At 41.9% G+C, this 26,177-nt stretch overlaps 1 protein-coding gene across 5 annotated transcripts in view; it reads left to right on the forward strand.

Moving 5' to 3' along the window:
* FARS2 (phenylalanyl-tRNA synthetase 2, mitochondrial) overlaps window positions 1-26,177 on the forward strand; it is a 526,339-nt gene that overhangs the window by 53,976 nt on the left and 446,186 nt on the right. Inside the window, exon 3 of one of the 5 annotated variants that reach the window (XM_044258328.1) lies at window positions 2,992-3,046. The exons of 2 other annotated variants lie outside the window; for them this stretch is intronic. In XM_044258328.1, the coding sequence (XP_044114263.1) occupies window positions 2,992-3,046 (55 nt within the window). Of the gene's footprint in view, window positions 1-2,987; window positions 3,047-26,177 lie in introns of all 5 variants that reach the window. 2 more of the 5 variants (XM_044258352.1, XM_044258359.1) reach the window with 2 other exon arrangements.

Below are 26,177 nucleotides of genomic sequence, written 5' to 3' on the forward strand. Positions count from 1 at the left end.
TGCATTCCTGGAAAATTATAAACTCCCAAAAATTGAACCAGGAAGAAATTGACAACCTGAATAGACCGATATCTAGTAATGAGATTGAAGCAGTGATCAAAAACCTCCCCCAAAATAAGAGCCCAGGCCCTGATGGATTCCCTGGGGAATTCTACCAAACTTTCAAAGAAGAAATAACACCTATTCTCCTGAAGCTGTTTCAAAAAACTGACTATCTTTGGGTAAGCCATTCAGTCTGAGGGCATCTGGCTTAGAGGAATGCTTTGTCCTAGCCCCTCCTGGGTTGCTTGAGGTTGTTTAAAAGAGTAGTGGTGGATCTGGCATCATCTTTCCTGTGTCGGATTGTGGCTTCAAGATTGTTTGGTTGAAATTTCACAAAGTTCAGAGACGAGATTTGGAGTGTGGGGAAATAAATATTCTTTTTGCTTTGATTTGGTTTTAAAATGAGTATTTAGTAAAATTTTCTAACTTTGTCATTGTTTTATATTCTGTGTGTTTACGAGAACTCTGTCAGTACTTGAAACAGAGAGGACGTATGATTCATGGCTGTTTTCCTGCTGTGTATCTCTTAGACACCCCACTTGAGGGTAGAAAATGTTTGAGTTACTCTAGTACTTGAGGACAAGGACTTCCTGACCCACTCCCAAACCTTTCAGATACAGGCACAGAGAAGTTTGTACATGTATATGTGTATGTATTTACACATGTACTTAGTACATGCATACATAATGTTATATTTATTTATAATCGTACATAGCTGCTAATTCAGAGTGACATGAGGAAATTCTCTTAGGGATATCTGCCTTTTGTCCTCCTTGATTTTTTCAAAGAGAGGCACATTTGGGTTTGATCTGGCTTTCACATTTAGATAATTTGATAATAATAGTTGTAGGGGCTGGACTAGGAAGGTGGCTTCCTTCTCGCATTTGTGTGGATTTCTCCTCTTAGTTAATTACCTTGGTGACAGTTGTGTGTAGAGGTGGAATGAGAGCACTGATGGGCGAGGGGACCTGATTGCTTAGACCAAAGGCAACAGCATTTGGTCATTTCCGATGTCTTAGAAGATGAAGGCTGTGCCCCACCCCTTCCCCCTGGAAGGACTTGAAGGGGCTCCTGGATCAGTTGGAATGATTTTTCTGCTCTTTACTCTCATTTGTTTTCCCTGTCTCCTTCCCTGTAATTATTCCTTGGCTGTTGACCTCCAGGGACTGATTAGTTACACGTGTTGCTCAGAAAAGGTCAAGGGTTATAACATGCAGCACTTAGTTTTCTGTTGCCTTAAACTTAGTTTTTAAATGGAAGGACAACAAGGTACCAGCAAATTCTCTAAAAACATAGCCAGTGGTTTTGTGGAGGAGGTTTAGCTGGCCCCTCCTAGCTCCAGCCCAGCCCAGTGCCACCTCTGGATCTTTCCAAGCCAGCAGCAGTCCATCAATGATAGTTTGTGGCATCTTCCTATAGAGAGTATAGACTTAAATATTATATTATGGTGATATGGGGAGGGGCCACTCTATGTAGGTTCCATTTCAGTCTGGCTAAGTGGGGCCCGATAATCTGCATTTCTGAATGAGCTCCCACATGATGTGGATGCTGGTCTGTGGACCACACTGGGGATAGCAAGGCTTTGCTCTAAAAAGCCTACTTAAATCTCCTCTAATGCCTAAGAGGAGCAAAGATGTTTGACTTGTCTGCTTACATGGGATAGCATATGTGCCTAGCCTCCGGCCTAAATACTCTCATGGAGAGTCAAGGTTAAAAAAGTACCTGTTTACTAGATGCTAGACAGAGCCCTCAGACTTCTTTTCATATGCTTGATCCTCACAACAGGCTTAGTGAGGTAGGCACTGTTATACCCCTAGTTTATAGATAGGGAAACTGAGGCACAGGGGCATTAAGTAGCTTGACCAAGGTCACATTAACTAACAAGTGAAAGAATAGGGCTTGGCATGCCCACAGTGTGGACTCAGTACCCCAACTCTGAAAGGATTGCCATGTGCTTCCTCTAAGGTGTTACATTGGTAGGGAAGTGGAGTCAGATGATGGCTCAGAAATCAGTGTCTTGGTTTGGATAGTAGGTGGTTCCAGAAGGCAGGCTGAGTACAGGTGTGTGTTTGGGATAAGGAGGGCTTAGCAGGAGAGTGGGCCGTGCTGTCATGTTGAAGGGACAGGATTAGTGGATGAAGGGAGGACTGGCAGCATGCTGGTACCTGAGGAACAGAAGGGCATGTGGAGCAAACTTCTATTTTAGCATTTCGATGTATCAGATACTGTGGTTTATGTTCTTTTTCTTTCTTTCTTTCTTTTTTTTTTTTTAAGGGTTTTGTTTATTCAATTGACAGAGAGAGCAAGTGTGCAAGTACGGGGCTGGGGAAGAGGGATAAGCCGACTCAGTGCTGAGCACAGAGCTCAACCCGGGGCCTGATCCTAGGACACCAAGATCATGACCTGAACTGAAGTCAGATGCTTAACTGTCTGAGCCACCCAGAAACCCCTACATTCATTATTTCTTTTGAACCTTATAATGACCTTACGGGGTAGGTATCAATTTTAAAGATAAGGGAACTGAGGTTTGGAGAGATTAGGTAATTTTCCCAAAGTCGACAAAGAGGAGGAGGGCATAATTTGAATTTTAAGTCAGTTGCTCTGCAGCCTCACGGGGCAGGACCTCGGACCAGAAATTCAGATGTAGAGAGAAGGTGAGAATTTGGTTGTTGACACTGCCTTATAAAAGACATGCTTGGCCAAGGGTTGAAGGTAAGAACAGAAGAGGTGCAAGGCAGGGAACCTACAGGTCTCAGTGTTGGCCATTTAAAATTGGACTTGAGTTCCCTAAGATCTCTGTGTGTGGGGACTGGTCCCCAGGTTGGACACAGGGCTGAAACTGCATGTGGGGTTAAGTGGCTCCAAGTTTAAATCAATTTCCATCTGGTGATTGATAGTGTGTTGAGATTGGATACTCTTCCTGACCTGTGTCTTTCATTCCTGAGTGAGCCCAGGAGAGGCCAGTCCTGCCCTCACATTGACTTTCCTGGTACCACCACAAGTGGTGAGTATTTCTGTTTTCTTCCCCCATCTTTCTGATTATTACATTTCTTGCCACAGACATTCCTCATTGCTCCAAATGTGAAAATCTGAGCTTAGTTACTTTAAATGATCACACAGTCTCATGTGAGCCCATATAAATCTCTTTAACAGAGAACTAACCTGATAGCATGTGTGCTGTGCCTGGGGAAGTCTCTGTCTCAGGATGCTCACAATGGAGGGAATTGAGTGGGGTTAGCTGGTGGGCACTGCTCATTTCTTGGCAATCATTGACAATATGGGACACCTCTAGGTGATTCTCCATGAAGCTGTTCTCTGCACATGGCTCCCTGCCCATCAAGCAATGAAAAATGCCTCTGGTTCCCTTCCTCCATGGGTCAAAGAGCAGGCTTTGCCCTCTGGTGTGGCCTCTCTCCTCTTTAATCTTATGATCAAGGGCTTGTACTCCATTTTTTATTGTTTTATTTTAATTTTAAATTTTAACTCAATTACTTAATTAGTTAATTTTTGCAAAAAAGACAGAGAATAGGAGAATGGAGTGGGGCAGGAGCAGAGGGCAAGGGAGAGAGAGAATCTCAAGCAGGCTCCATACCCAGTGTGGAGGCTGACATGGGGCTCAGTCTCATGCTTGTGATCATGACCTCAGTCAAATCAAGAGTCTAACACTTTCCTGCCTGAGCCACCCAGGCATGCATATATATATATATATATATATATATATATATATATATAATTCATTTTTATTTATTTATTTATATTTATTTATTTTTTTAATTTTTAAAATTTTTAAAATTTTTTATTTATTTTGCAGAGAGAGAAACAGAGACAGAGAGTACAAGCAGGGTGAACAGCAGAGGGAGAGGGAGAAGCAGGCTCTCCGCTGAGCAGGGAGCTTGTTGTGGGCCTTGATCCCAGGACCCCAGGATCATTATCTGAGCCAAAGGCAGATACTTAACCGACTGAGAGCCCTCCATTTAAAAAAAAGATTCTCTTCTAATGATAGATGCATCAGAACTATATTATAAAAGCTAAGAAATAGAAAGAGAAAAAAACACCCCCATTCAGCATCCTAAAACAGTGATTGTTATTTCCTGAAGTGATTTTTACATGTTTGTATCTGTTTTCTATCTGCATTCCCCATTAGTGCTACATAATTTCCATCATTACCATTTTAATGGTTGCATAATGTTCTGTAGTATACCATTAATGATTTAGCTGTCTTGTTAACAAGTACATTGCTCCCAACTTTTCACAATTATTAATGACACTGTAGGATATATCTTTGTGCATGTGGCTATTTCCATATTTTGAATTAGATTCTTACAAGAGAGTCCCAGGTGTGGCATTATTAGGTCAAAGAGTATGAGCAATTTTATGGCTCCTTAAACATATTGCCAGATTGTGGAACCAAATTACAATGTCATCACAAAGTCATTTGTTTCCCAGGTGGCTAGCCAGGGTTGGGGTTGCAGCCTCTCTCAGTAGGACAGGTGGAGGGTGTGTGTGAGAGTGTGTGCTCGTGCGTGCACAAAGAAAACTCACTGATTCAGGTGTGTATTGATTTAAACTGCAATGATACGGGGCGCCTTGTCATTGTTAAGCATCTGCCTTTGGCTCAGGTCATGATCCCAGGGACCTGGGCTTGAGCCCCCACATCAGGTTTCCTGCTCATCGGGGATCCTGCTTCTCCTACTCCCCTTGCTTGTGTTCCCTCTGTCTCTCTGTCTTTCTCTGTCAAATAAGTAAATACAGTTAAAAAAAAAAAAAACAACAAAAACAAAACCTGCATTGGCATTATGCATTGTTCTTGTTAATAGGAAGATACTAGGTTTTTTGTGCCAATATAATAATTGTTCAGTTCAGTGTTTAATATCACAGTGTGTTAGACAAGGAATACAGCAAGTTATATATATTTCCTGTTGTTTCCGGAATTTTGAAAATGTAAAAAAATTGGCAAAGGTTAATTAGTAAGAATAGTCAGCCACTGGGATGGGGTTCTTAATGGCCCTCTCCTTTTTGAGAATGCCTAATGATTTGGAGGTGAAGGTGGAATTTGAAGGCGGTCAGTAGGTCAGGCAGAGGGAAGGGCCTTGGACGTACCTGGGGCCTCTGCTCAGGAGCTTGCCTAACCCCGGGCAGCAAAGATGCCCTTACCTGGTAACTGCAGTTTTCAAATGTGGAATTGAGTGCTTATGTTGGAGGGGCTGTGGGGAAGCTACTTAGATTAGTTAGTAATTTGTTCTAGATCATTGCTATTACAATTTCATCCAGTTCTTTGTATTTCCCATTGGGCTGTAAACATTAAATACCTTACATTGGGGACTGTATTTTTAAAAATCCTTCATTTTTATGCCTGTCCCCTGGATTGTCTAGCACATTGTTTTGTATCTTATGTATGTTGTAGTGGCTTTGTGTCTTCTGACTGATTGACTGACTGATTGAGGGAAATGAATGCTCTATCCAGTGGTCCTAGGAATTCTGCAAAGCCCTGTGGTTATGTAATGGGATTGGCCAGGTCTTGTGCTCCTAAGAGTGAGTGAGTGGGTGTGTGAAAAATCTGCAGCCAGTCAACCTCACAGGGGTAAAGGAAGAAGAAACTTTGGTGGAGAAATTACTTAAGAAAGTGGTGCTGGAAAAGATCTCTCTCTCTCTCTCTCTCTCTCTCTCTCTTTTTTTTTTTTAAGATTTATTTATTTTAGAGAGAGCAAGGGAAGGGGCAAAGGGGGAAGGAGAGAGAGAGAATCCTTGATCAGATTCCTCACTGAGCATGGAGCCAGATGTGGGGCTCAGTCTCAGGACCCCAAGATCATGACCTGAGCCAAAATCAAGAGTTGGATGCTTAACTGACTGAGCTATCCAGGCGCCCCGGAAAAGATCTCTGACTCTTGTGTTTTACCCTCTGCATCATCTAACGTTTCTTCCTTATTTGATAGATGAAGAAATAGCCTAGGAAGGTCAAGTGGCTTCCTCAAGGTCAAACAGATTGTGGATGATGATTGGGAATTCAGACCTGGTCCCTTGGGTCCCGCTCTAGTGTCCTTTCCAGTACACCCTGTTACTGGGTGACCCTGTTACTGGGGTACTTGTTACCCTCATCCCCCCTTGCCCTCAACAGATCTATATTTGTATTTTTTTCCCCCATTTGCCCACATTCCCTTCTCTTGTAGCTGCACAGAAATGTGTTTATAGAGGTTGTGACCTTGATGCAATAGGTCAGGTCCAGAGCTTTAGATGAGAGCCCCGAGATAGTGTGGGATCAAAATTCGGTTCATACAGAATTACAGCTTTGCATTATCACCTCCGAATTTGAATTGTTAGTAACTTGTTAATTGTTAACTTGTTAATTATTATTAACTTGTTATTTCAGTATTCATTGTGGTACATGATTGGAGTGTGTATTGGCCACAACTGTGATCCTAATAAAACTCTCATTATGATCCATATGCACAGGGTAGAGATTTAAGGTTGTCAGGAAGCATTAACGTCGAGTTTCTTGATTTCTCTTGTGTGACTGAAATCTAAACCTCAGTGTTGCATTGTCTGTGTGGTGGTTTTCCTTCCTCTCGGTAACCTCTTCCCCAAATACAACAAGCACATTTGTTGGCACAGTGTTAAGTTCTGAAGCTAAGGGCTTTAATAGTGGGGCAAGTGCCCATGGTGAGTGTTAAATGGAAGAGCTGAGCAGACAAAGCAGGAGGGAGGATGAACAGTCTCCTGGTCCTTTTAACAACCCTGTGATGTCTGTCCTGGGATTTGAATGATTTGTGAATGACTATAGCCTGCTCAGTCCGAGGTGGCTCGAGGCCTCTGGAAATTGATGTGAGCCACATCAGCTGTCAGTAGTTATAGCTACTGGGTAATTGCGTCTGGAATTTATGGGTATTTACATTTCGGAGGGCTTTGACTATGTTTCTGTAACTTTGGAGTAGAAATGTTTGTCCTTGGTATGACTGAATAGCTTATTTTATGCATGGTGCCAGGGTTTCAAACAGTCTCAGTGTGTAAACCACTTTCTCCCTGCGAGAGCACAAAGATAATCTCGTTAATCCTATCTGTAGCTAGTGGACAGGATGATTTTTGTCTGCATCCCACTAAACTAGCTCCATGCTGCCTTCTGTGCAATAACCAGTAATACGGTTACATGGTAAAAAGAAATTAGAAGCGTCTTACCAACTGCTGTTGATAAACATTCTGCTACAGCTTGCTGACGTAGATACTTTTTTAACTTAGTTTGAGCTCAAAGGGATTAACTTTTTTTTTTTGGTGATAGGAACTATTAAGCTTTTTCTCAAAAATTTAGAAAATAAGGAAAAAACTGAAAGAGAGAAAATTATCCCAAGTTCCTTCCACTTGAATGCAAGCCACATATAACATTTCAACATTTTCTTTTATTCCTTTTCTATACATAATTTTTATGTGGTTATAATTAGGTTCTTTTTAGAGAGTAAGAGAATGTGGGAGGAGGGGGCAGAGGGAAAGAGTTTTACACAGACTCTGCGCTGAGCATGGAGCCTGTCATGGGGCTCAGTCCTGTGACTGAGCATGACCTCAGCCGAAACGAAGGGTCAGATGCTTAACTGATTGCGCCACCTAGGCACCCCTTTAATTAGGCTGTTTTTGAAAACAACATTTTTGTTTTTCTCTTTGTTTCTTTCTTTTTTTTTTTTTTAAGATTTTATTTATTTATTTGACAGAGATCACAAATAGGCAGAGAGGCAGGCAGAGAGAGAGAGGCGGAAGCAGGTCCCCACTGAGCAGAGAGCCCGATGAGGGGCTCGATCCCAGGACCCTGAGATCATGACCTGAGCCGAAGGCAGAGGCTTAACTCACTGAGCCACCCAGGTGCCTCTTTCTTTCTTTCTACTGAACACATATGTTTTTCCTTGTTGTATTATGTCTTTTACAAAAAGCTAATTTTTCATCAAGAGGCGTTTATTGAAATATTTGCTTATTTTGTCAGTGTCTGGACCAGCGGCTCAGCCCTTTCTCGTCAGTGGGTTTTGCAGTGCCCCTTAGTCATGGAGACAGACCTGAGCACATTGTCTTTCCAGTTAGTAGTGATAGGCTCCCTCTTTTTTTTGAGAGTCTTTGATTGGCACAGCTCTGATATTTTCCAATTGCAGATTATCTTCTAGTAAACTTTCTGTGCATGAAGTTTACTATATATTTAGGATTAGTTCTTTTTTTTTTTTTTAAGATTTTATTTATTTACTTGAGAGAGGATGAGAGAGAGAGAACAAAGAGGGGGAGGGAGAAGCAGATTCCCCACTGAGCCGGGAGCCCAGTGTGGGACTTGATCCCAGGAACCTGGGATCAGGACCTGAGCTGAAGGCATATGCTTAACTGACTAAGCCACCCAGCCATCCCTAGGCTTAGTTCTTTAGGATATTTTCCCAGAGTTGAATTGTGATAAAAAAAGATTAAACATTTTGATGTTACACACACACACACACACACACACACACAGAGTTTTATGTTGTATATTTTATGTATTATTTTCAACAAGGTGATACTAGTAATGCCTAACTAACCACAGGCTACACACTAACATTGGGTATTACTGCTATTTAAGCTTTGTTAACTTGATATGTAAGAAGTAGCATTGAGTTTTTAATTCTTTGCTTAGCAGTAGGTTTGAGCATTTTGGTGTGTATTTGTTAATGAGTTGATTTCCTGTTTTATGAATTACCTCAGCTTAGCTCTGTGGTGGGTAGGGAAGTGTGGTGCCTTTGGGAATCTTGGTGGAGTAACTATGATTAGGACACGAGGTTGCCCTGTGGACTTAATCTAGGCAGGACCCTATTTTGTGCCTTAGCTTCTGCCTTACCTAGTGGTGGGTAAGCATTCACCCTCCCTACTTTGCTTCAAGAGATGAGAATCTTTTAAGACTGAAGTCAAGGGTTGGGGGAGGGGGGCTGGCCAGCTTAGTCGGTAGAGCATGGGACTGACTCTTAGTCTTCAGGTTGTGGGATTGAGCCCCACTTTGGGTATAGAGAGTACTGAAAAATAAATAAAATCATTTTTTTAAAAAAGGATTGAAGTAAAGGGAGAGTGTGAGAGTTTAATTTTTATTAAAAAAATGGAACATGGATGTAAGGGTTTTTTCACTTTTTAAAAATAGGCTGCTACGAAACTGTTCTTCCTTTAATTTTTCCCTGAGGTTATGGAGTGTCTCCTGGGCCAGGTGTTCCCTAGCTGAGGGAGCACCGTTGTATGCGGTGGCCTCAAGGCAGAAAGGAAGCGCTGTGTCCTGGGAAGGTAGACAGAACCAGGACACCTGGATGGTGACAAGAAAGATCTGGGTGAAGTCACAGAAGCAGGAAGGAGCCCAGTGATGTGGACATTTGTAGGTCCTGGAGAGTGCTGAGGGCAAGCGCTGAGGTTTGAGCTGCAGGGGTGTGGTTCTGTAGAAATGGATTGGAGGGGGACCAGGACAGGAAGCAGTAACTCCCCTTGGGTGCCAGGGTAGGCTAGGCATGAGCTGATAGGGGCTTACATGCCCCTGCATCTTAAACCATCTGTGGCAAAGGGCCATATTTTTTAAATTTCTAATCTTTGTTGATGGATTTGTTTGTATTATGAGAAACATGAATTATTGGAAGAATGTGACAGCAATGCCTAATTGTTCCAAAAGGATTTGTGTGCTTCCTCTCCCTTTCCGTCCTTACCTTTCCACAGGCTGGCACTGGGCATCTGCAGACTACCCCTCAGTAGCCCCAGCTCTTAACATCCAGCACTACATCGAGCACTTTCTGTGCATGGGGCAGTGGTGCGTGGTTACCATTCTCTGCCAGTCGCTGTGCTATGCGCGGGAGAAACAGTGAGACGGGAAGTCAGGCCTCTGCCTTCTCAGCTTCTGTGGTCTTGCTGAACTGGGGGAGAAGTGGATGAAGGTGGGGGAGATAACTCGGGCTTACTGGTGGATGGGATGTGGAAGATGGAAGGAGGAGGAGGAGTACTGCAGGCTGACCGGCAGGAGCAGGGGCTATCTTTCAGATCTGGAGTGTGTGAGATTCTTTTTAGCCTTGAACTGTTATATTTTAAAGAGAGGACATCCTATCTTTTTAAACAGCAAAATGATTTACATCCTGCTGCAGATTTGCAATGAATCTCCAGGGAAGAAATCTAGATGGCTGGGGACAGGGGTGGGAGGGACCCTTACTTTTCAATATATATCTCTTTGTATCTTTGGAATTTTGTAGTGTTTGTATCAGCTCTCCAACAAAATATGTTTAAAAATGGGTTTTTTACAACAGCTGTGGATAAATTTGAAATAAGAAATGTGAAGACTAAAAAAAAAAGAAAGAAAGAAAGAAATGTGAAAACTTATCTGATGAACCTTTAAAGCTGAAGGGCTATGATAGAATGGTTAAAGGAAGAATATAGAAAGGAACCCTTGATAGTAAAAGTGGTCACTTCTCTGGAAATTTGTAAATTAAGTGCTTTCCCAATTCAAAAGAGCAGTAGTATTTTTTGTTGTTGTCATTTCTCCAGAATTTCTCTGGAGAAATAAAAATGTGAGAAAAACCTGGGAAATTCTGAAAAGTATAAGAAATGAGCAGCAATTAAGCTTACTGGATGTTAAGTATGTCATAAAGCTAGAATTACTTAAACCCTGGACCTGGACAGTTTAAACTTCTTGCTGTGGAAGAAGAAATAGACAAACAGATCAAGGGAACAAAACAGTATCCAGAAGTAAACCTGAAATGGACCTGAAATTAGATGATGATAATGATGGTTTTCAGATTGCTGTAGAAATAGGTTTGTCCAATAGTTTAAATGTTCCGGGAAATGAGACTAAACAAAATGCATGTTTCCCCTTTCACTATTTACACTCAAGGGAATTCCAGATCTAGATCAAAGATTTAAGTGTGAAAATATGAAATAGTACAACTATAAGAAAACAAGGGTGTACTTATTTGTAATTTCAGAATGGTGAAGACCTTTCTCTGAGCTGTGCACTTGTAACACACATGGCCAAGAAAACAGTTGACAGAAAGACAAAGTTAACTATCTTAATTCTGGAAGAATTCATAGATGCAAGTAATAAAAATACTATTAGTCCAACAGTTTGTGTGTGTGTGAATTGGTAGTTTAAGAGAAAATATACAGATGCTGCTAAAAAAATAAATGAGATGCGCTGCCTTGCCGATAACAATTATTAGAAGGTAGGTCAATGAGGGGCGCCTGGGTGGCTCAGTGGGTTAAGCCGCTGCCTTCGGCTCGGGTCATGATCTCAGGGTCCTGGGATCAAGTCCCGCATCGGGCTCTCTGCTCAGCAGGGAGCCTGCTTCCCTTCCTCTCTCTCTGCCTGCCTCTCTGCCTACTTGTGATCTCTCTCTGTCAAATAAATAAATAAAATCTTTAAAAAAAAAGTTAAAAAAAAAAGAAGGTAGGTCAATGAGTTACTATTTTTGGACAGTTTGGCAAAAAAAATAAATAAAATTCCAAGTGTCTATGAGAGTTTGGGCAAATGGAAACTTTCACCATAAAAACATGAGACCTACAGACAGTATCAAAATAGAATGCCCTTTGCCCTAGAAATCCCACTTTTAAAAAATTACCTTCCATTTGAACTTAACAATGATTTGCTAAGATACATGGGCAGGGATTCTTATCCCAGCATCATTTGTTATGGCAGAAACCTGGTGACGGAGCACCTCAGTGTGGCACTGGTCAGGTAAATCCTGGCACCCCCACGTGGCAGTGTCATCTGTAGCCACTCAGAAGGTGAGGAGACTTAGGTGCCAACAGAGCAAGTATTCCTGGGAGAGTTGCTATTCAATGGAAAACAAGATGTGGTCTGTGACCCTGTTTGTAGACAGATTAAATAAATCCCCACTCTTCCAGAAAGGATCCCAGGAAACATAAGCAGTTGTAGGAAAATGACAAAGTAACCGAGAAGGGGTTCCATCTGAATCATGTGTGTGTGCGTGTGTTGTTTGTTCTATTATTTTTAACTCAACAGGGAGTATCTGAGTATGAGATCATAGGGCTCTCTTTCTCTGAAACTCACACACATATCTACACTCCCTAATAAATGTTACTTATAAAACAAATCCTGTAACATTTTCTTTATTCATAGATTTTGATGTTAGACTGAGATCAACTTAGTTTATCCTGTCCTCTTCAGATATATGAAACTCTCTTAAGATTGAGACCTTTTCAGTTTTTGATCTTGGTGGTTTAATTAACTAAGAAGAAGACCATGAGCCTCTTTTTAATCATGGGCATGGAAAGTGGGAGAGAACCCAAAGGTTTGTTAAGTGATGGGGACTAGGGACTTCTGATTTGATCTGGCTGTCAGAAGGAAGACAAAAGGCACCCACAGACTGCTTTCTTTCATAACTGTAATTTAATTTATTTCTGATCCATAGTGATACAATATCTCCAGTGTGGCCCCATGTGAATTTACCTACTGTAGATTTCTTTGGGGGTGAAAGTTAGTTTAAATAACTTTCCGTGTGTCATCAGATCTTCTGAATGTTTATGGGTTTTATGCAGTAAACATATTCATCCACAAACCAAATTTAGGTTCATAAAGTTCTTGGACTACTAATGAGCTTTTTAGATGTGTGTGATGTCTGTAAATTTGAAGATAATTTAGAAAAAAGCAAATGGCTTGGGACCATCTTCTGGCAGCAATTCAGATTATGAATGAAGCTGCAGTCCTTGTGAGTGTGCCTTCCATTCAAAAGCAGTGCAGTCTTATTCAAGGCATTCATGTATCCCCAGAAATTAAAGTATAAAAATTTTAATAAGAATTTCTTTTGGCCTTTGCTTGCTATTAATCTCTAAGTCTCATAACTTACATTTGTGTGGTATTTTTTTTTTTATGTTTAGAGACTTTTTTCCCCCCACATTCTCATTAGGCTTCCTAATGACCTTGGGAATTGTGTTTATTACTTGAGGATTTATTGTTTTTAGTGTTTGACAGTGGAGGGCAATATTGCCAACCTAAAAAAGACATTAACAATGGTGCAGAATATTATAGTACCCAGCAGGAAGAACCAAGGACATATCAAAACTTAAAGATTTGACTCATTTCTGTAGCTGCTTGAGAATGTGCTCATTGAGGAGGGTTTTGAAAAATAGGGTTAGTTACCAGGATATGCTAGAAAGCGTGGGGCACTTTTTTCTTGCCCCTCCCCTGCTCTGGGCAATTATTTCCTAAAGAGCCATCTCTCAAAATTATAAGACCATGGGGCCAACTATTGGTTTCTTGTTTTTAAGGGATCCAACCTGGACTTGAATACAGAATGGAGCGCGAGTGCTAGACTTGCTGGAGACAGGTGTTCAACAGTGAAGGCACAGTCCCATTCTTCAGGAGCTTCTGCTCCCTTTTGGGGCTGTGTGGTTACCAAGGAGGACATGCCCCCAGAGAACTTGGTGTTTAATGGGGTTGCTGTCTAATCAATAGGCAGACCTGACACTTTGTATTCAGTGTTGTAATAGGGGAAGTACAAGTTGTCAGAGAACGTATAGGCATGGTCTTTAACCCAGATTTTGAGGAGTTCGGATAAGGAGGGGAAGAAGTGGGCAGGGAGAGAGAGAGGAAGACAGAGAGAGAGAGAGAGAGAGAGAGAGAGAGAATTTCAAGTAGACTTCCCGCTGAGTGCAGAGCCCCACTTGGGGCTTATTCCCATGACCCTGAGATTACCATCTGAGTCAAAAGCAAGAGTCAGATGCTTCACTGACTGAGCCACCCAGGCTTCCCCAGAAGAAAATTTCTGATAGAGAATTTTTTAAGGACTCTATAAAGTACAGGGACCTCTTCTGGGAAATAGATTTGTACAAGACTTAGTGAGGGAGGAGTGTCCACAGGGAATAGGCTCAGCAAAGCCTTGGGGACAAGTAAGCATGAGAAAGTGTTAAAAAACAGAAAATGGTTCAAGAAGGCTAGTTTGTGGCTTGGAGTTAGAGAATCTTAAGAGGTGAATCTGGAGAGGGAAGTGTTCGTTTCCAAAACTTTGCTGATTTTGGAATCACCTGGGAATTAAAAAAAAATACCGATAGCTGGCTCCCACCTCCCGGCATTGTGACTTAATCGGGATGGGGTATGCTGAGGCATTTATTTCCATGTGTAGCAAAATTTGGGAACATCCAAGACAGTTTATGAAGGTCTTGTATAATCCTGCTGAGTCAGAAGTATTTTATCCACAGAGACATTTTTGGCATGGAGGAGCTACTGGATGATTTTACCAGTAGAGTGACTTGATCAGACTTGTAGTTTGGAAGATCTTGCTGGTTGCTTTGGGGCAAGTAGAATAAGAAAGCTGAAACTGGAAACAGGGAAACCAGTCAAGGGGTCCCTTAGATAAATGAAGGTGGCTTAATAGAACGAGTGACAGTAGGGATGGAAGGAGGCAGACGGATCCCTGAGGTACTGAAGAGATGGATTCAGAAGGACTTGTCGTGGGTGGGATGGGGGTGTGTGGGGCAAAGGGGAGTGATCATTGACTGAGGTGGGTGGGAGCCGAGAGAGCAGGGATGATGTGGTCAAGGGGTGGGCCTTTCCTCCATATTTCAGCAAGGATCTTGAGCACTGCTGGTTTCTCCTTCCAAGGAATAGTTGAGAAAGTCCATTAATTCTTTGCTAAGCACTGACCTCATTCGATCAACTGCCTCTAGCCTGATTTCCCTTCAGGTGGACCTTATATCTTATTCTTTGCAGTTCAAGTGGATGTCTTTTCTCTAATGATTAATGATATTGCATATCTCAAATGCATTAAGAAATCTAGTAAGGGAGATTCTCGCCGTACTTGTGATCCATGGGAGACCTGGTGGCCACCATGGCTCAGTGGCATCTAAAGAGCTTTAGTTTTCATAGTTGGAGAAATGTAAATTTCATTACTCTTTCATATAATTGAATTGGGGATTTATATTACCTTTCTTTTTCAAGATTTCTTTATTTGAGAAAGAGAGAGAGAGAGAGAGCGCGAGAGATAGAGCACAAGCAGAAGAGAGAGGGAGAAGCAGGCTCCCCACTGAGCAGGGAGCCTGACACGGGGCTCCATTCCAGGACCCTGGGATCATGACCTGAACCGAAGGCAGATGCTTAACAACTGAGCCACCCAGGCATCCCGTGGAATTTATATTACTTTTATCTAGAAAGTTTTCCGAGAATTTTTGAGGCAAATTTTATATAGCAATCTGGATTTCTTTGAGAAAGAAATACAATCTGTGTAACAAAAGTTCAGTTGTGCTCTATTTCAAGAAAATCTAATATACAAACATCTGAAATGATAAAGCTGGCAAATCGTGGGTGGAGATAATTGATGGTTGATAATTTTGCTAATGGATTATTGGCTTTGAAAAGAAGTGCTTTAGGAATCTTTCATAATGTAAGTTTTCTATGCTCATTTAAATGACTTGAATTTTAGAAATAATATTTGGGATAAGGAAAAGCCTGTCTGGATATTAGGTAATTAACTAATATTATAATTGTAACGAGAACCCTGGGAAATCATTAATAAGGGTTAAGACCCCCACATAATGCTGGACAGTGTCAGGCGAGGTGAATATTCCTTTATATATATGTGCTCTCCGACCTTTTCCCATTACTGTAGCTTTTGTGAAGAGTTTGTCTCATCTCTTTCCATGCACGCAGCACCTGAAGAACCCCATAGTGAAATCAAACCGTGTGTGACATTTTGGTCTGTTGACATGAATGTGATTCTAAAATCGTAAATTATATGTAGTGACATTCAGTATAGATTTACCTACGTAAATAAGTTTTGAAGCCAGAAATTATAGAATTCGATGGGAAATTCATTTCCTGGTGAGAAAAAGGAGCTAAGAGAAATTATGAATATTATAATCCGGAAAAAAAAAACACTGCACAATTTGAAAAATAGTAAGATCTTAACATTAAGTATTTGCAGCAAAGTAATAGCTCTCCCCATCTTTCAAAGAAAGAATGATACACTGGCAGCAACACATGTGTTTTCCAAAGCATCAAGATATATTGTTGGCAGTGTATTATTTTGAAAAGAATTTGTTTTGTCTCTACAGAGGAGAATGATTTTTAGAAAAGTGGGGAACAGAGGGCACCCGAATACTTAACACATTTGTGATGGGCTGGTTATAAATGCATGTTCAGAGGCAAATGACCATGATAAACAACCATACAGGAGCCTGCTTCATATGAAATGAAATCATTTGCCTCCTGCCGCCTTGCATGGCATCCACAAATGAATCGTGCACGAGATGTAAAGCAGCAGATACTGCTGGTGCTCGTCCTGTCATCTGCCAGGGCTTCATTATGGAGAGGGATGCTGGTGGCTCTCCAGACTAAGCTTAACTGGCAGCCTTCACTGACTAATGGAGCCATATTCGTGTTGGCTGACATCTGGTTTTAAAGTTATTTATAAAGAAAAGATCGTTGTAATCCAAACAGAGATACTTTTTAAAAAAGATTTTTTTTATTTATTTGACAGAGATCACAAGTAGGCAGAGAGGCAGGCAGAGAGGGGAAAGCAGGCTCCCTGCTGAGCGGAGAGCCTGACTTGGGGCTCGATCCCAGGACCCTGAGATCATGACCTGAACCAAAGGCAGAGGCTTAACCCACTGAGCCACCCAGCTCCCTCAGACAAAGACTTTTGAATGTCAGATGTACTGTGCAAAATTCATCTAGGGTGAGTGGCACCGTAGGAAGAATTAGTTGCTTTTCTTAACACTTGTATGTGCTGAGGGTGTTTTTCCTGTGTGCAAGTGGTATTCCATATAGCATGTTATAAACAAAATACTTGAAATAAACATAGATTTCTGTAGTTTCAAACACTGTAAATAGGACTACTGTACCACCAAAATGACACATTAATGGGACAACATGGAAAGATCTTAGCTGTCCACATTCCTGTCCTCACAATGAGGAAGTAAGCTCAGCAAACTGAAAATCAATGACTCCTCTCAGATCCTTCAGGGACTTGAGGTTACAGGGTAAACTCGAGTCCCAAGAAATGGAGAGAAGAGTGCATACCACGAATCACAGTTTACCAGAAGCAGAAGTCCTGGAGAAGAGCAGAAGAGCCCTCCTTCCCTGCCCACCCCCCGACCGCCTTCTCCCCCTTCCCCCACCAGGACTGGTAAGAACAGTTAAACTGTAACAGGTGAATTGCTAGACGCTTGGTGTGCACAAGCCTGAGAGTTCAAAACTACCAGGGCCCTGTACTGAGGCGAAGGGCTCTATGCGCTCATGAATTTTACTTCCAGGAGCCCTACCAGAGTCTCAAAAATCTTGTTTCTGGCAGTGGGATGGGGAAAGAAACCATTTTGAAATATATCCAGAGCATTTTGTTTTCCTTAACAAAAGCATGCCCTAAAGGAAACTGTTTTACTAAAGTTTAACAGACCTGAAGTTTACCAGAACATAACTAACTGACTTGGGGGATGGGAAATACCCGATTCTAGCCCCTTTTACACTTTTGGTCTCACCTGAGGGGGAAGAAGAAAAAAGAAAGGTGAGTCACACTTGAAGGTCACAGTCCAGGGACATAGTCTTCCTAGAATATCGGGACCTAATCATAGCCCTGTAGAGGGCTTCTCTTTCTCCAACACCTTACTGCCACGTCAGTCATGGACCTGGATAATAAGGATTATCAACAGCAAGACGCAGACCCTGTGTACGAGAAAGTCAAAAGACAACAGGGAAGACTGAAAAAGGGATAGTAGAAAAGTTTTTAGCCTCCTGATACCTAAAACTAACAGTAAACACAGCCTACCTCCTGGCCAGATACACATAAAACTTCACATTGAGCACCTCAGTTCCTTTAACCCAATACATCATGCCTGTCTTTCAACAAAAAATTATAAGGTATGCTAAAAGGCAAAATAGTTTAAAGAGACAAGTGAAGCATCAGAATCACAGTCAGATAGGGAAGAGGTTTTTGAATGGTCAGATTGAGCATTTAAAATAAGTACAATACACGCTAAGGGTTCTAATAGAAAAAGTGGACAAAATTCAAGAACACGGAGATGTAAGCAGATAGATGGAAACTCTGGGAAGAATCAAAATTAATGCTAGCAATGAGAAACACTATAATAGAAAAGAAGAATGGCTTTTGGTTCATCAGTAGACTGGACTGGGCCAAGGAAACAGTCAGTGAGTTTGTAGAAACTTGTCAAGAGAAACTTTCCCAAAAGGAAAAAAAGAATAAAAAATACCAGAACAGAATGTTTAAGAGCTGTAAGACAATTAAAAGATTTAAAATATGGGAATTGGGAATACCAAAAGGAGAGGAAAGAGGAAAAGAAGAAATATTTAAAGTGATAATGGCTGAGAAATTTTCCCAGATGGATGACGGACATCAAACCACAAATTTGGGAAGCTCAGAGAACACTGTGCAGGCAAACTGCAAAAAATCTGCACTTAGATATATCATATTAAAATTGCAGAAAATTAAAGACAAAGAGGAAATCTTGAGTAAAGCCAGAGGAGCTTAACACCTTACCCATGTAAGCTCAAGGATAAGACTTATATCAGATTTTATTCAGGAACCATGTAAGCACATCAAAAAAACAACCAATCTAAAAGTCTGTACAAGCATATCTCATTTTATTGTGCTTTACTTTACTGAATTTTGCAGATACTGTGTTTTTTGCAAATTTTAGGTTTGTGGAAATCTTGCATCAAACAAGTCTCTCAGTGCCATTTTTCCAACAGCATTTTCTCTCTTCATGTTTCTGTGTCACGTTTTGGTAATCTTCACAATATTTCAGACTTTTCCATGATTATTATATTTGTTATGGTGACTGGTGATCAGTGTTCTTCGAAGTTATTCTTGTAACTATTTTGAGGTGCCACAGACTGTGCCTGTGTAAGAAGGTAAACTGAACTGACAGCTACTGTCTGTGTTCTGACTGCTCCCCTCATCCAGCTGTTTCCCCCATCTCCTTGGGCCTCTCTCCTCCCTGAGACACAACAGTATGGAAAGTAGGCCAGTCACCCTGTCGTGTCGTTGAGTGTTCAAGTGAAAGGAAAGGTGGCACATCCCTCACTTTAAATCACAAGCTAGAAATGATTAAGCTTAGTGATGAAGGCACGTCGAACTCTGAGACATTCCAAAAGCTGCGCCGCTTGTGCCAAAAAGTTAGCTAAGTTGTGAATGCAAAGGAAAAGTTCTTGAAAGAAATTAAAAGTGCTACTCCAGTGAACACATGAAGAAGGCGGCAAAAACAGCCCAATTACTGATACGGAGAAAGTTTCAGTGGTCTGGATGGAAGTTTAAGCCAGCCACAATTCCTTCCCTTAAGCCAAAGGCTAATCCAGACCAAGGTCCTAACTAACTCTTGTTCAATTGTGTGAAGGCTGAGAGGTAAGGAATTTGCTGTAGAAAAGTTTGAAGTTAACAGACGGTTTGTGAAGTTTAAAGAATCCATATTTGTAATATCAAAGTGCAGGGTGAAGTAGAAGCGATGAGGTTCAAACTGCAGCAGGTTATCCAGAAGATCTAGTGGAGATCAATTCTGAATGAGAGTGGCCGCACTAAACAGCAGGTTTTCAGCGTGGCCCAAACAGACTTCTGTTGGAAGAAGATGCTTTCTACGGGCTTGCGTAGCTAGGGAGAAGTCAGCTCCTGCCTTCAGTGCTTCAGAGGACAGGCTGACTCTTTTGTTAGGGGCTGATGCAGCTGGTGACTTGAAGTTGGCTCATTTACCATTTCAGAATCCCGGACTCTTAAGAATTAGGTTAAACTATTCTGTCTGTGCTCTAAATGGGACAGCAAAGCCTGGATGGTAGCACATCTGTTGACAGCGTGGTTTACTCAATATTGAAAGCCCACTGTTGAAAGCTACTGCTCAGGAAAAAAAAAAAAAATTGCCTTCAAGATATTCCGGCTCATTTGACAATGGGTCTGGTCACCCAGGACCTCTGATGGAGATGGCCAAGGAGATGAATGTTGTTTTCACGCCTGCTAACACAATATCCATTCTGTAGCCCACGGATCAAGGAGTCATTTCAACTTTCAAGTCTCATTATTTAAGAAATATGTTTCATAAGGCTAGAACTGCCATAGATATTTCCTCTGATGGAACTGGGCAAAGTCAATTGAAAACTTTCTGGAAAGGAATCACCTTTCTAGATTCAGGACATTGATGACTTATGGGAAGAGGTCAAAATTTCCACAGGAGCAGGAGTCTGGAAGAAGTTCACTCCCACCTTTATGGATGACTTTGAGGGCTCAGGACTCCAGTGGAGGAAGAAACTGCGGATGTGGTGGAAACAGCAAGAGAACTAGAATCAGAAGTGGGGCCTGAAGATGTGGCTGAACCACTGTCATCTCATGGTACACTTGAACAGATGAGGAGTTACTTCTTATGGATGAGCAAAGACCATGGTTTCCAGAGATGGCACCTACTCCCAGGGAAGATGCCATGAAGTCTGTTGAGATGACAACAGAGGATTTAGACCATGACGTAACTTAGTTGATCAAGCAGCAGCTTGAGAGGCTGCGAGGGGCAAGAGGGTGGACTCCAGTTTGAAAGAAGTTCCCGTGTGGGTAGAATGCTATCAGACAGCATCACAAGCTACAGGGAAATTGTTCCTGAAAGGAACACTCAGTAGGTGTAACTGACTTCATTGTTCACTTATTTCAGAAATGGCCACAGTCACCCCACCTTCAGCAAACACCCCCGACCCCAAATGGTCAGGAGCCGTCAACGTGGGGATAAGACCCTCCACCAGCAAAGAGATTAGGACTTGCTGAATCAGAGGAAGGTCAGCATTTTTTTTTTTTTTAACAATAAAGTCTTTTTAAAATAGGTCACGCACATTGTTTTTTAGACGTAATGCTATTACACACTTAGGAGACTACAATATAATGGAAACAGAGTTTCTATATGCAGTGGCAAACCCAAAAATCCATTTGACTCATTTTATTACGAGATTCACTTTTTTGTGGTAGTCTGGAACTGAACTCACAGTATCTGAGGCATGCCTGAATCAAATTATCCCGCAAGAGCGAAGTAGAAAGAAAGAATTTCTCAGACAAATAAAAATTGGAGAAACTTTCCTATAATAAATCTTGCTGGCAAGAAGTGTTAAAAGTTTTTCCAAGAGAAGGAAAACGATACAGGTCAGAAACTTGGATGTACATAAAGATAGGAGGAAGAGGATAGAGAAGGAATTAAGGAAGGGGCTTCTCACTTCCCTCCCCTGAGGCTCTCATGCTGGGCTGAGGCTCTCGTGCCATGCCCGGCACCCGGCACCCTAGCCTGCACCCATGTCTAATAATACAGGCACAGAGTTTTCTGGCTTGTTGGCTTAAAAAAGAGAATAAATTTCTCAACTCACAGCTGCAACCTCTGCCTTTAAAGATTACTGAAATGGTTATAGTGAGGTCTCTGGCTCATGGAAGATAGGAATTTCCAAAGACTCTGGGCAAAACTGCAAATAACAAATGAAAATATAGCGAAAGTCTTGTTCCCTTCAGCTTTAGGTTTATTAATAATGCACCGTATTGTGTCTTATGCCACAGAAATTTTTGTTATGGTATCATCCTGCTTGTTATTGTGGTGTAATTTTGAGGTCACTCAGAGCTTAAAGAAAAAAAGAATTGAATATATTAAGTGTAGGCATATGAGCTCTTTAAAAGCCAAACATTATTATAGCTTTTCAAACTGGAAATGAAAGGGCCACTGAAGCATCCTATTTGTTTTAAATTTTGATAAAGTTAATATTGATGGCTACCAACCAGATTAAAAAAAAAAATCTTTTGGGATACTCCCCATCCCTTTCTTAAAAAAGGGGTGTTCTTGAGACACATGTGAGAAAGAAGGCGCTGTGGATTATCCCCATTCATGACTGGTGCATTTCTTGCTATGACTTCATAAGGAACCATTATTAGGGAACTCCCAAGTATCTGCAGGAGTCCGGGGCTACGCCAAAGGCTTTTGGTTCTTTTACCGAAGAAGCTGATTTTTGGTGACTGGAGGGACGTTGACCACAGTTAGCTTTTTGCCTTTTTGGCTTTTGTTGCTTTTGTTTGTTCTTTCTCTCCCTCTCCCCACCACACCCCACACCCCCATTCTTTAAGTCTTTGAAATTACTCCCTTCTTAAAAATTTTTTACTTTTGTTTTCTTTTTAAAATTTTTTTATTTTCTCAGTTCTCTTTTTTCTTAATTTTTTTCCAATTTTTTTTTTCTTTTTTCTTGGTTAATATTGTTAGCTAGTATTATTAGGGTTGTTAGCAAGTTACCATGCTGCTGGGCTTTGCAGCAGTCCACAATGATACAGACATATATACCGACAGTTACCAGCTCCTTATGACCATGGTCATAAGGGCAACTTCGTCAAGGTCATGTTGACTCGGCCATTATGGGACAGAAGTGGCTGTGAAGGTCATTAATAAGAGTTGGCAGAGATTTAACAGTCTCCAGAGACTATTCCTTGAAGTTCAAAGCATGAAGGTCTTTAATTACCTTAATAATATAAAACTGTTTGAGATGTACTTGACCTACAAACACTCTACCTGGTCAGGGTGTATGCTAGCAGATGTTTGATTATCTAGTGGACCGTGGCCATATGAGAAAGAGGCTTGTAACAAATTTTTCTGTGGAGTGTCCACTGTACAGTGCTGCTTCCACCAGATGTGTATTGTCCACAGGGACCTAGAGCCAGAGAACCTGCTTTTTTGATGTTGACCTTAATGTCAAGGTTGCGGACTTTGGCTTTAGTGTGATGTGTTCTCCATCGTCAATAAGCTGAATACCTTCTGTGGCAGACCCCTCTTATTCCCTGGAATTCTTCTGGAGCCATAATTATGATGCCCCTTCAGTGGATATGTAGAGCTTTGAAGTCATTCTTTTTTTGTAACGGCCCTTTGAGGGATTGGAATTCAAAGACCTGTGGAAATGGGTATTGTGTGGAATATACAACTTTTCTTTCTTCGTGTCTCTAGACACTGAAAACCTGCTTGAGAAATTCCTGATCCACAACCACAGTGACTGAGGCATTTTAGAGGAAATCGTGAGAGACCTGTGGATAGACATGGGCCCTGAAGAGGAACTGAAGCCATACACTGAGCTCTCCCTGACTACAAGGATCCCTGGCAGCCTGGGTTAATGCTGTCCATGGGCTACAAGTGGGAAGAGATCCACAACTCAATGATGGGCCTGAAGTGTCAAGAATTAATGACCATCTTCTGACTTTGGGCTACTAAGACACTCCAGGTGCTGGAGGACATTCCGTCATGATGAAGTCCCTGCCTACAGCTGGTCCCACCAGCAATGATGTCCTTCATCCTGTGAGGTAGAGGCTAGTGTCTATCAACCCAAACAGCAGAGTACTGTCATTCCCACCTTTATTTTGTTCTCTAAGAGAGAAAATCAGTGGCACGAGGACCGGGAGTCTGGGTGGAAGGCCAGCAGAACAGCCAAAGTGACTCTAAGTCTGCCTAGTCAGGAGATGAAGACTACCACTTGAACACAACTCTCAGTTTTTCACCTGTGGTCTCCTGATCACTGCCCCGCCCCCAACCAAATACCAGCAATGGTGGTGGAGCCCTAGAGTGATCTGCCTTTTCGCAGCTGTATGTATGTGGCCTGACTGGCTCAGAAGACTTTGTCCAATGGGGGATGGAGGTGTGCAAAGTGCTGTGGGGTTGTCTCTGTGGGATTAAAGCTATCTGGCACTCCCATGGTGTTCCGGAGCATTGAGGACAAAGTAACTATGATAGTTCAGTTGATGAGTTAGCCAGGAGCCCTCTGGGGAGTGGAGAGGCCCACCCCTCTGCCTGTACCTGGTGAGACTTCAGAGATTAGACTGTACTTGGAGACTTTCTCCCTTCCCCTGCTCCTCTCCCAACCCTCTGTGGTTGGGGTGAAGGGAGATGGTTCTGTAGAAATAAACACAAATATTAATGGGTAAGCACTTAATATCTTACTTTCTGAGTTGCTTTTAATGATGGACTGTAGGGTGATTACTGATTTGAATGGGTCTCATGTGTGTTTGTCTTAGAGAATATAAGGTTGTCACTGCCTTGAGCAGATGGTACAGCAATGATATTAACACTGACAAGTAACAGCATTAACTATTTGTTGTCCAAAGATTTTCTCTGCCTTCCTAATTCATTTTAGCCACAAGTGTCCACTTTAGCAGATTGGGAAGGGACTGCTTTGGGAGGGTAAGCTGCTTACTGATAGCACAGAGGGGGTGCGAGTGGCAGAGCTCATGTCCCCAGCTAGTGCTCTCTACCCAGTATTTTGTGGCTCCCGTGGCTCAGGTCTGGGGGTGCCAGAGTCCCAGATTTGCCATTCTTTTGAGGTTGGGTATACTGTGTCTCTTAAATGGGTAATTCGGTCATAGGAGAAATGAGACAAGCAGCCAGTTTGTGGAGCACTTTTCAGAGCTCCTTGTGAATCCATTTGTCTGCAGTCCTTGAAGCAGGACATGGTCCTGAGCACAGATATTGCTTTGAAAATGTGAAATAAAAATGCTGGAAACACTAAGGGTTTGTGGAATCCTATCTACAGGAGGGATGGTGCCTTGTTGGCCGTTTGGCATGCAAGTTAGCCGCCTTGATGTTACAGCTTTTGGAGGAGTGTCTTCTAGCTCTAAACCTGCTCTTCTCCTGCCTCACGTCAGAAATCCTTCTGAGTTAGAGAGCAAATGTGGAGATTGAGGACTTCAGGCTGAACATCTTTTGTATATTTAAAGTTTACTTGTTAAGTTGGAAGAGCCTCTCTCCCTAGCCCAGTCCCCTTCTATTAAGGTACCGATTGATGTGTCCAAGTAGTTAATGTTTTGACTCCTGAGGGGATGTTCGAAGCCATAATAATATGTCTAATAAGGATTTGTTGAACAGCTGTGTTTACTGGTAGCTACCACATGGAGGAGCTAGAAAGGTGAGCTCGCATCTCCCTGCCTGGCTTCAGCCACAGCAGCAGATCCTCTCTGTGTGTGCACTGGGCTCTTGTCCTCTCAGACTGTCCCCCGTATAGGGCTCAGAGATCTCTTTTAGGGTTGGACCTGAGCTTTTCCCAGTCAGACTGTTTGGTGAGGCCACTGAAGAGTTCTGGAAAATTTAATGGTAGGTTTTCAGTGTCTCCTTTGCCAGAGGTGCAGCCTTTTTGTGGCATAGACTTTCTTCTTGAATATGATTATTGCAGTGCCTGGCACGTAACAGTGCTCACCAGATAGTATTTTTTTCTCTTTTCTCTTCAATGCGGTTACAAAAAAAGAACTACAGAAATTTCAGAAGAGAGCTAGAAAGCTGTGTGTAGCTGAGAGGATCAGGAATGTTTTCTGGGTGAGGCCGGTAAGAGGCAAGGGTTACTTATTCATCTGATGCTGTAGTCTACCTGACACTTTTCAGATATGGCTGTGCAATGAGAACATTATGGTCACAAAATACAAACAGAAATGTCTCCAATCTGTTGAGTCAAGTAAATGTTCTTTCACTAATCATATAAATACAGAATTACATGGGAGACGATCTGAATGTCCTATAGGAAAATGATGAAATAAATGATAATATGTTCTTTGGATTTAATATTATGTAGCCATTGGAATTGTTTCATCCAACTTGTAAAATGGTTGCAGTAACACTGGGTATTTAAAAAACAGAGATATAAAAGTGTTGAGTATAATCCCTCTTTTATTAAAACAATGCATGCTTGCCTGTGCATTGGGAAGTGGATTATATAGTGCGTTGAGCAATGGGTATTTCTGGTGAGGTTGTGGAGCAGAGAGCCTGTTCTCATGAAAGGGTGCTGGTTTCACCAGCTCGCAGGTAGGTTTGTTTTTCCATTGTTGGCATTTACAGTTGGATGATTTGCATGCTTTAAATGGGAAACTAAAGCCTTAAGGTATATTTTTTTCTTTGTTGTTGGTTTTGGTTTTGATGGGGTGGGGAAGTAAGCTAACTGTCCCCAAGGGCTCTTCAGTGGGAGGAGGGTTCCGGTGGAAGCCTTCATGCAGTGGGGCTCCTAGAAAGGTGACATCCGGGCACCAAGTTCCTGTTTGTGCTGCCCCAGCAGGGATTATTCCTCTTCCCCTGTCTACTGTGGGTCCTGGTTTGCTTTGGGTTTTGTCTATAACTTGCTTCCAGAGGGAAATTTCCAGAAATGCTCCCGGGGATGATGTTGGGAGTTTGATTTCCAAGTGAGGATTCCTGTTCAACTGAATAATCTC

This window comes from Neovison vison, chromosome 1 (assembly GCF_020171115.1).
Source record: "Neovison vison isolate M4711 chromosome 1, ASM_NN_V1, whole genome shotgun sequence".
Classification (NCBI taxonomy): Eukaryota; Metazoa; Chordata; class Mammalia; order Carnivora; family Mustelidae; genus Neogale; species Neogale vison.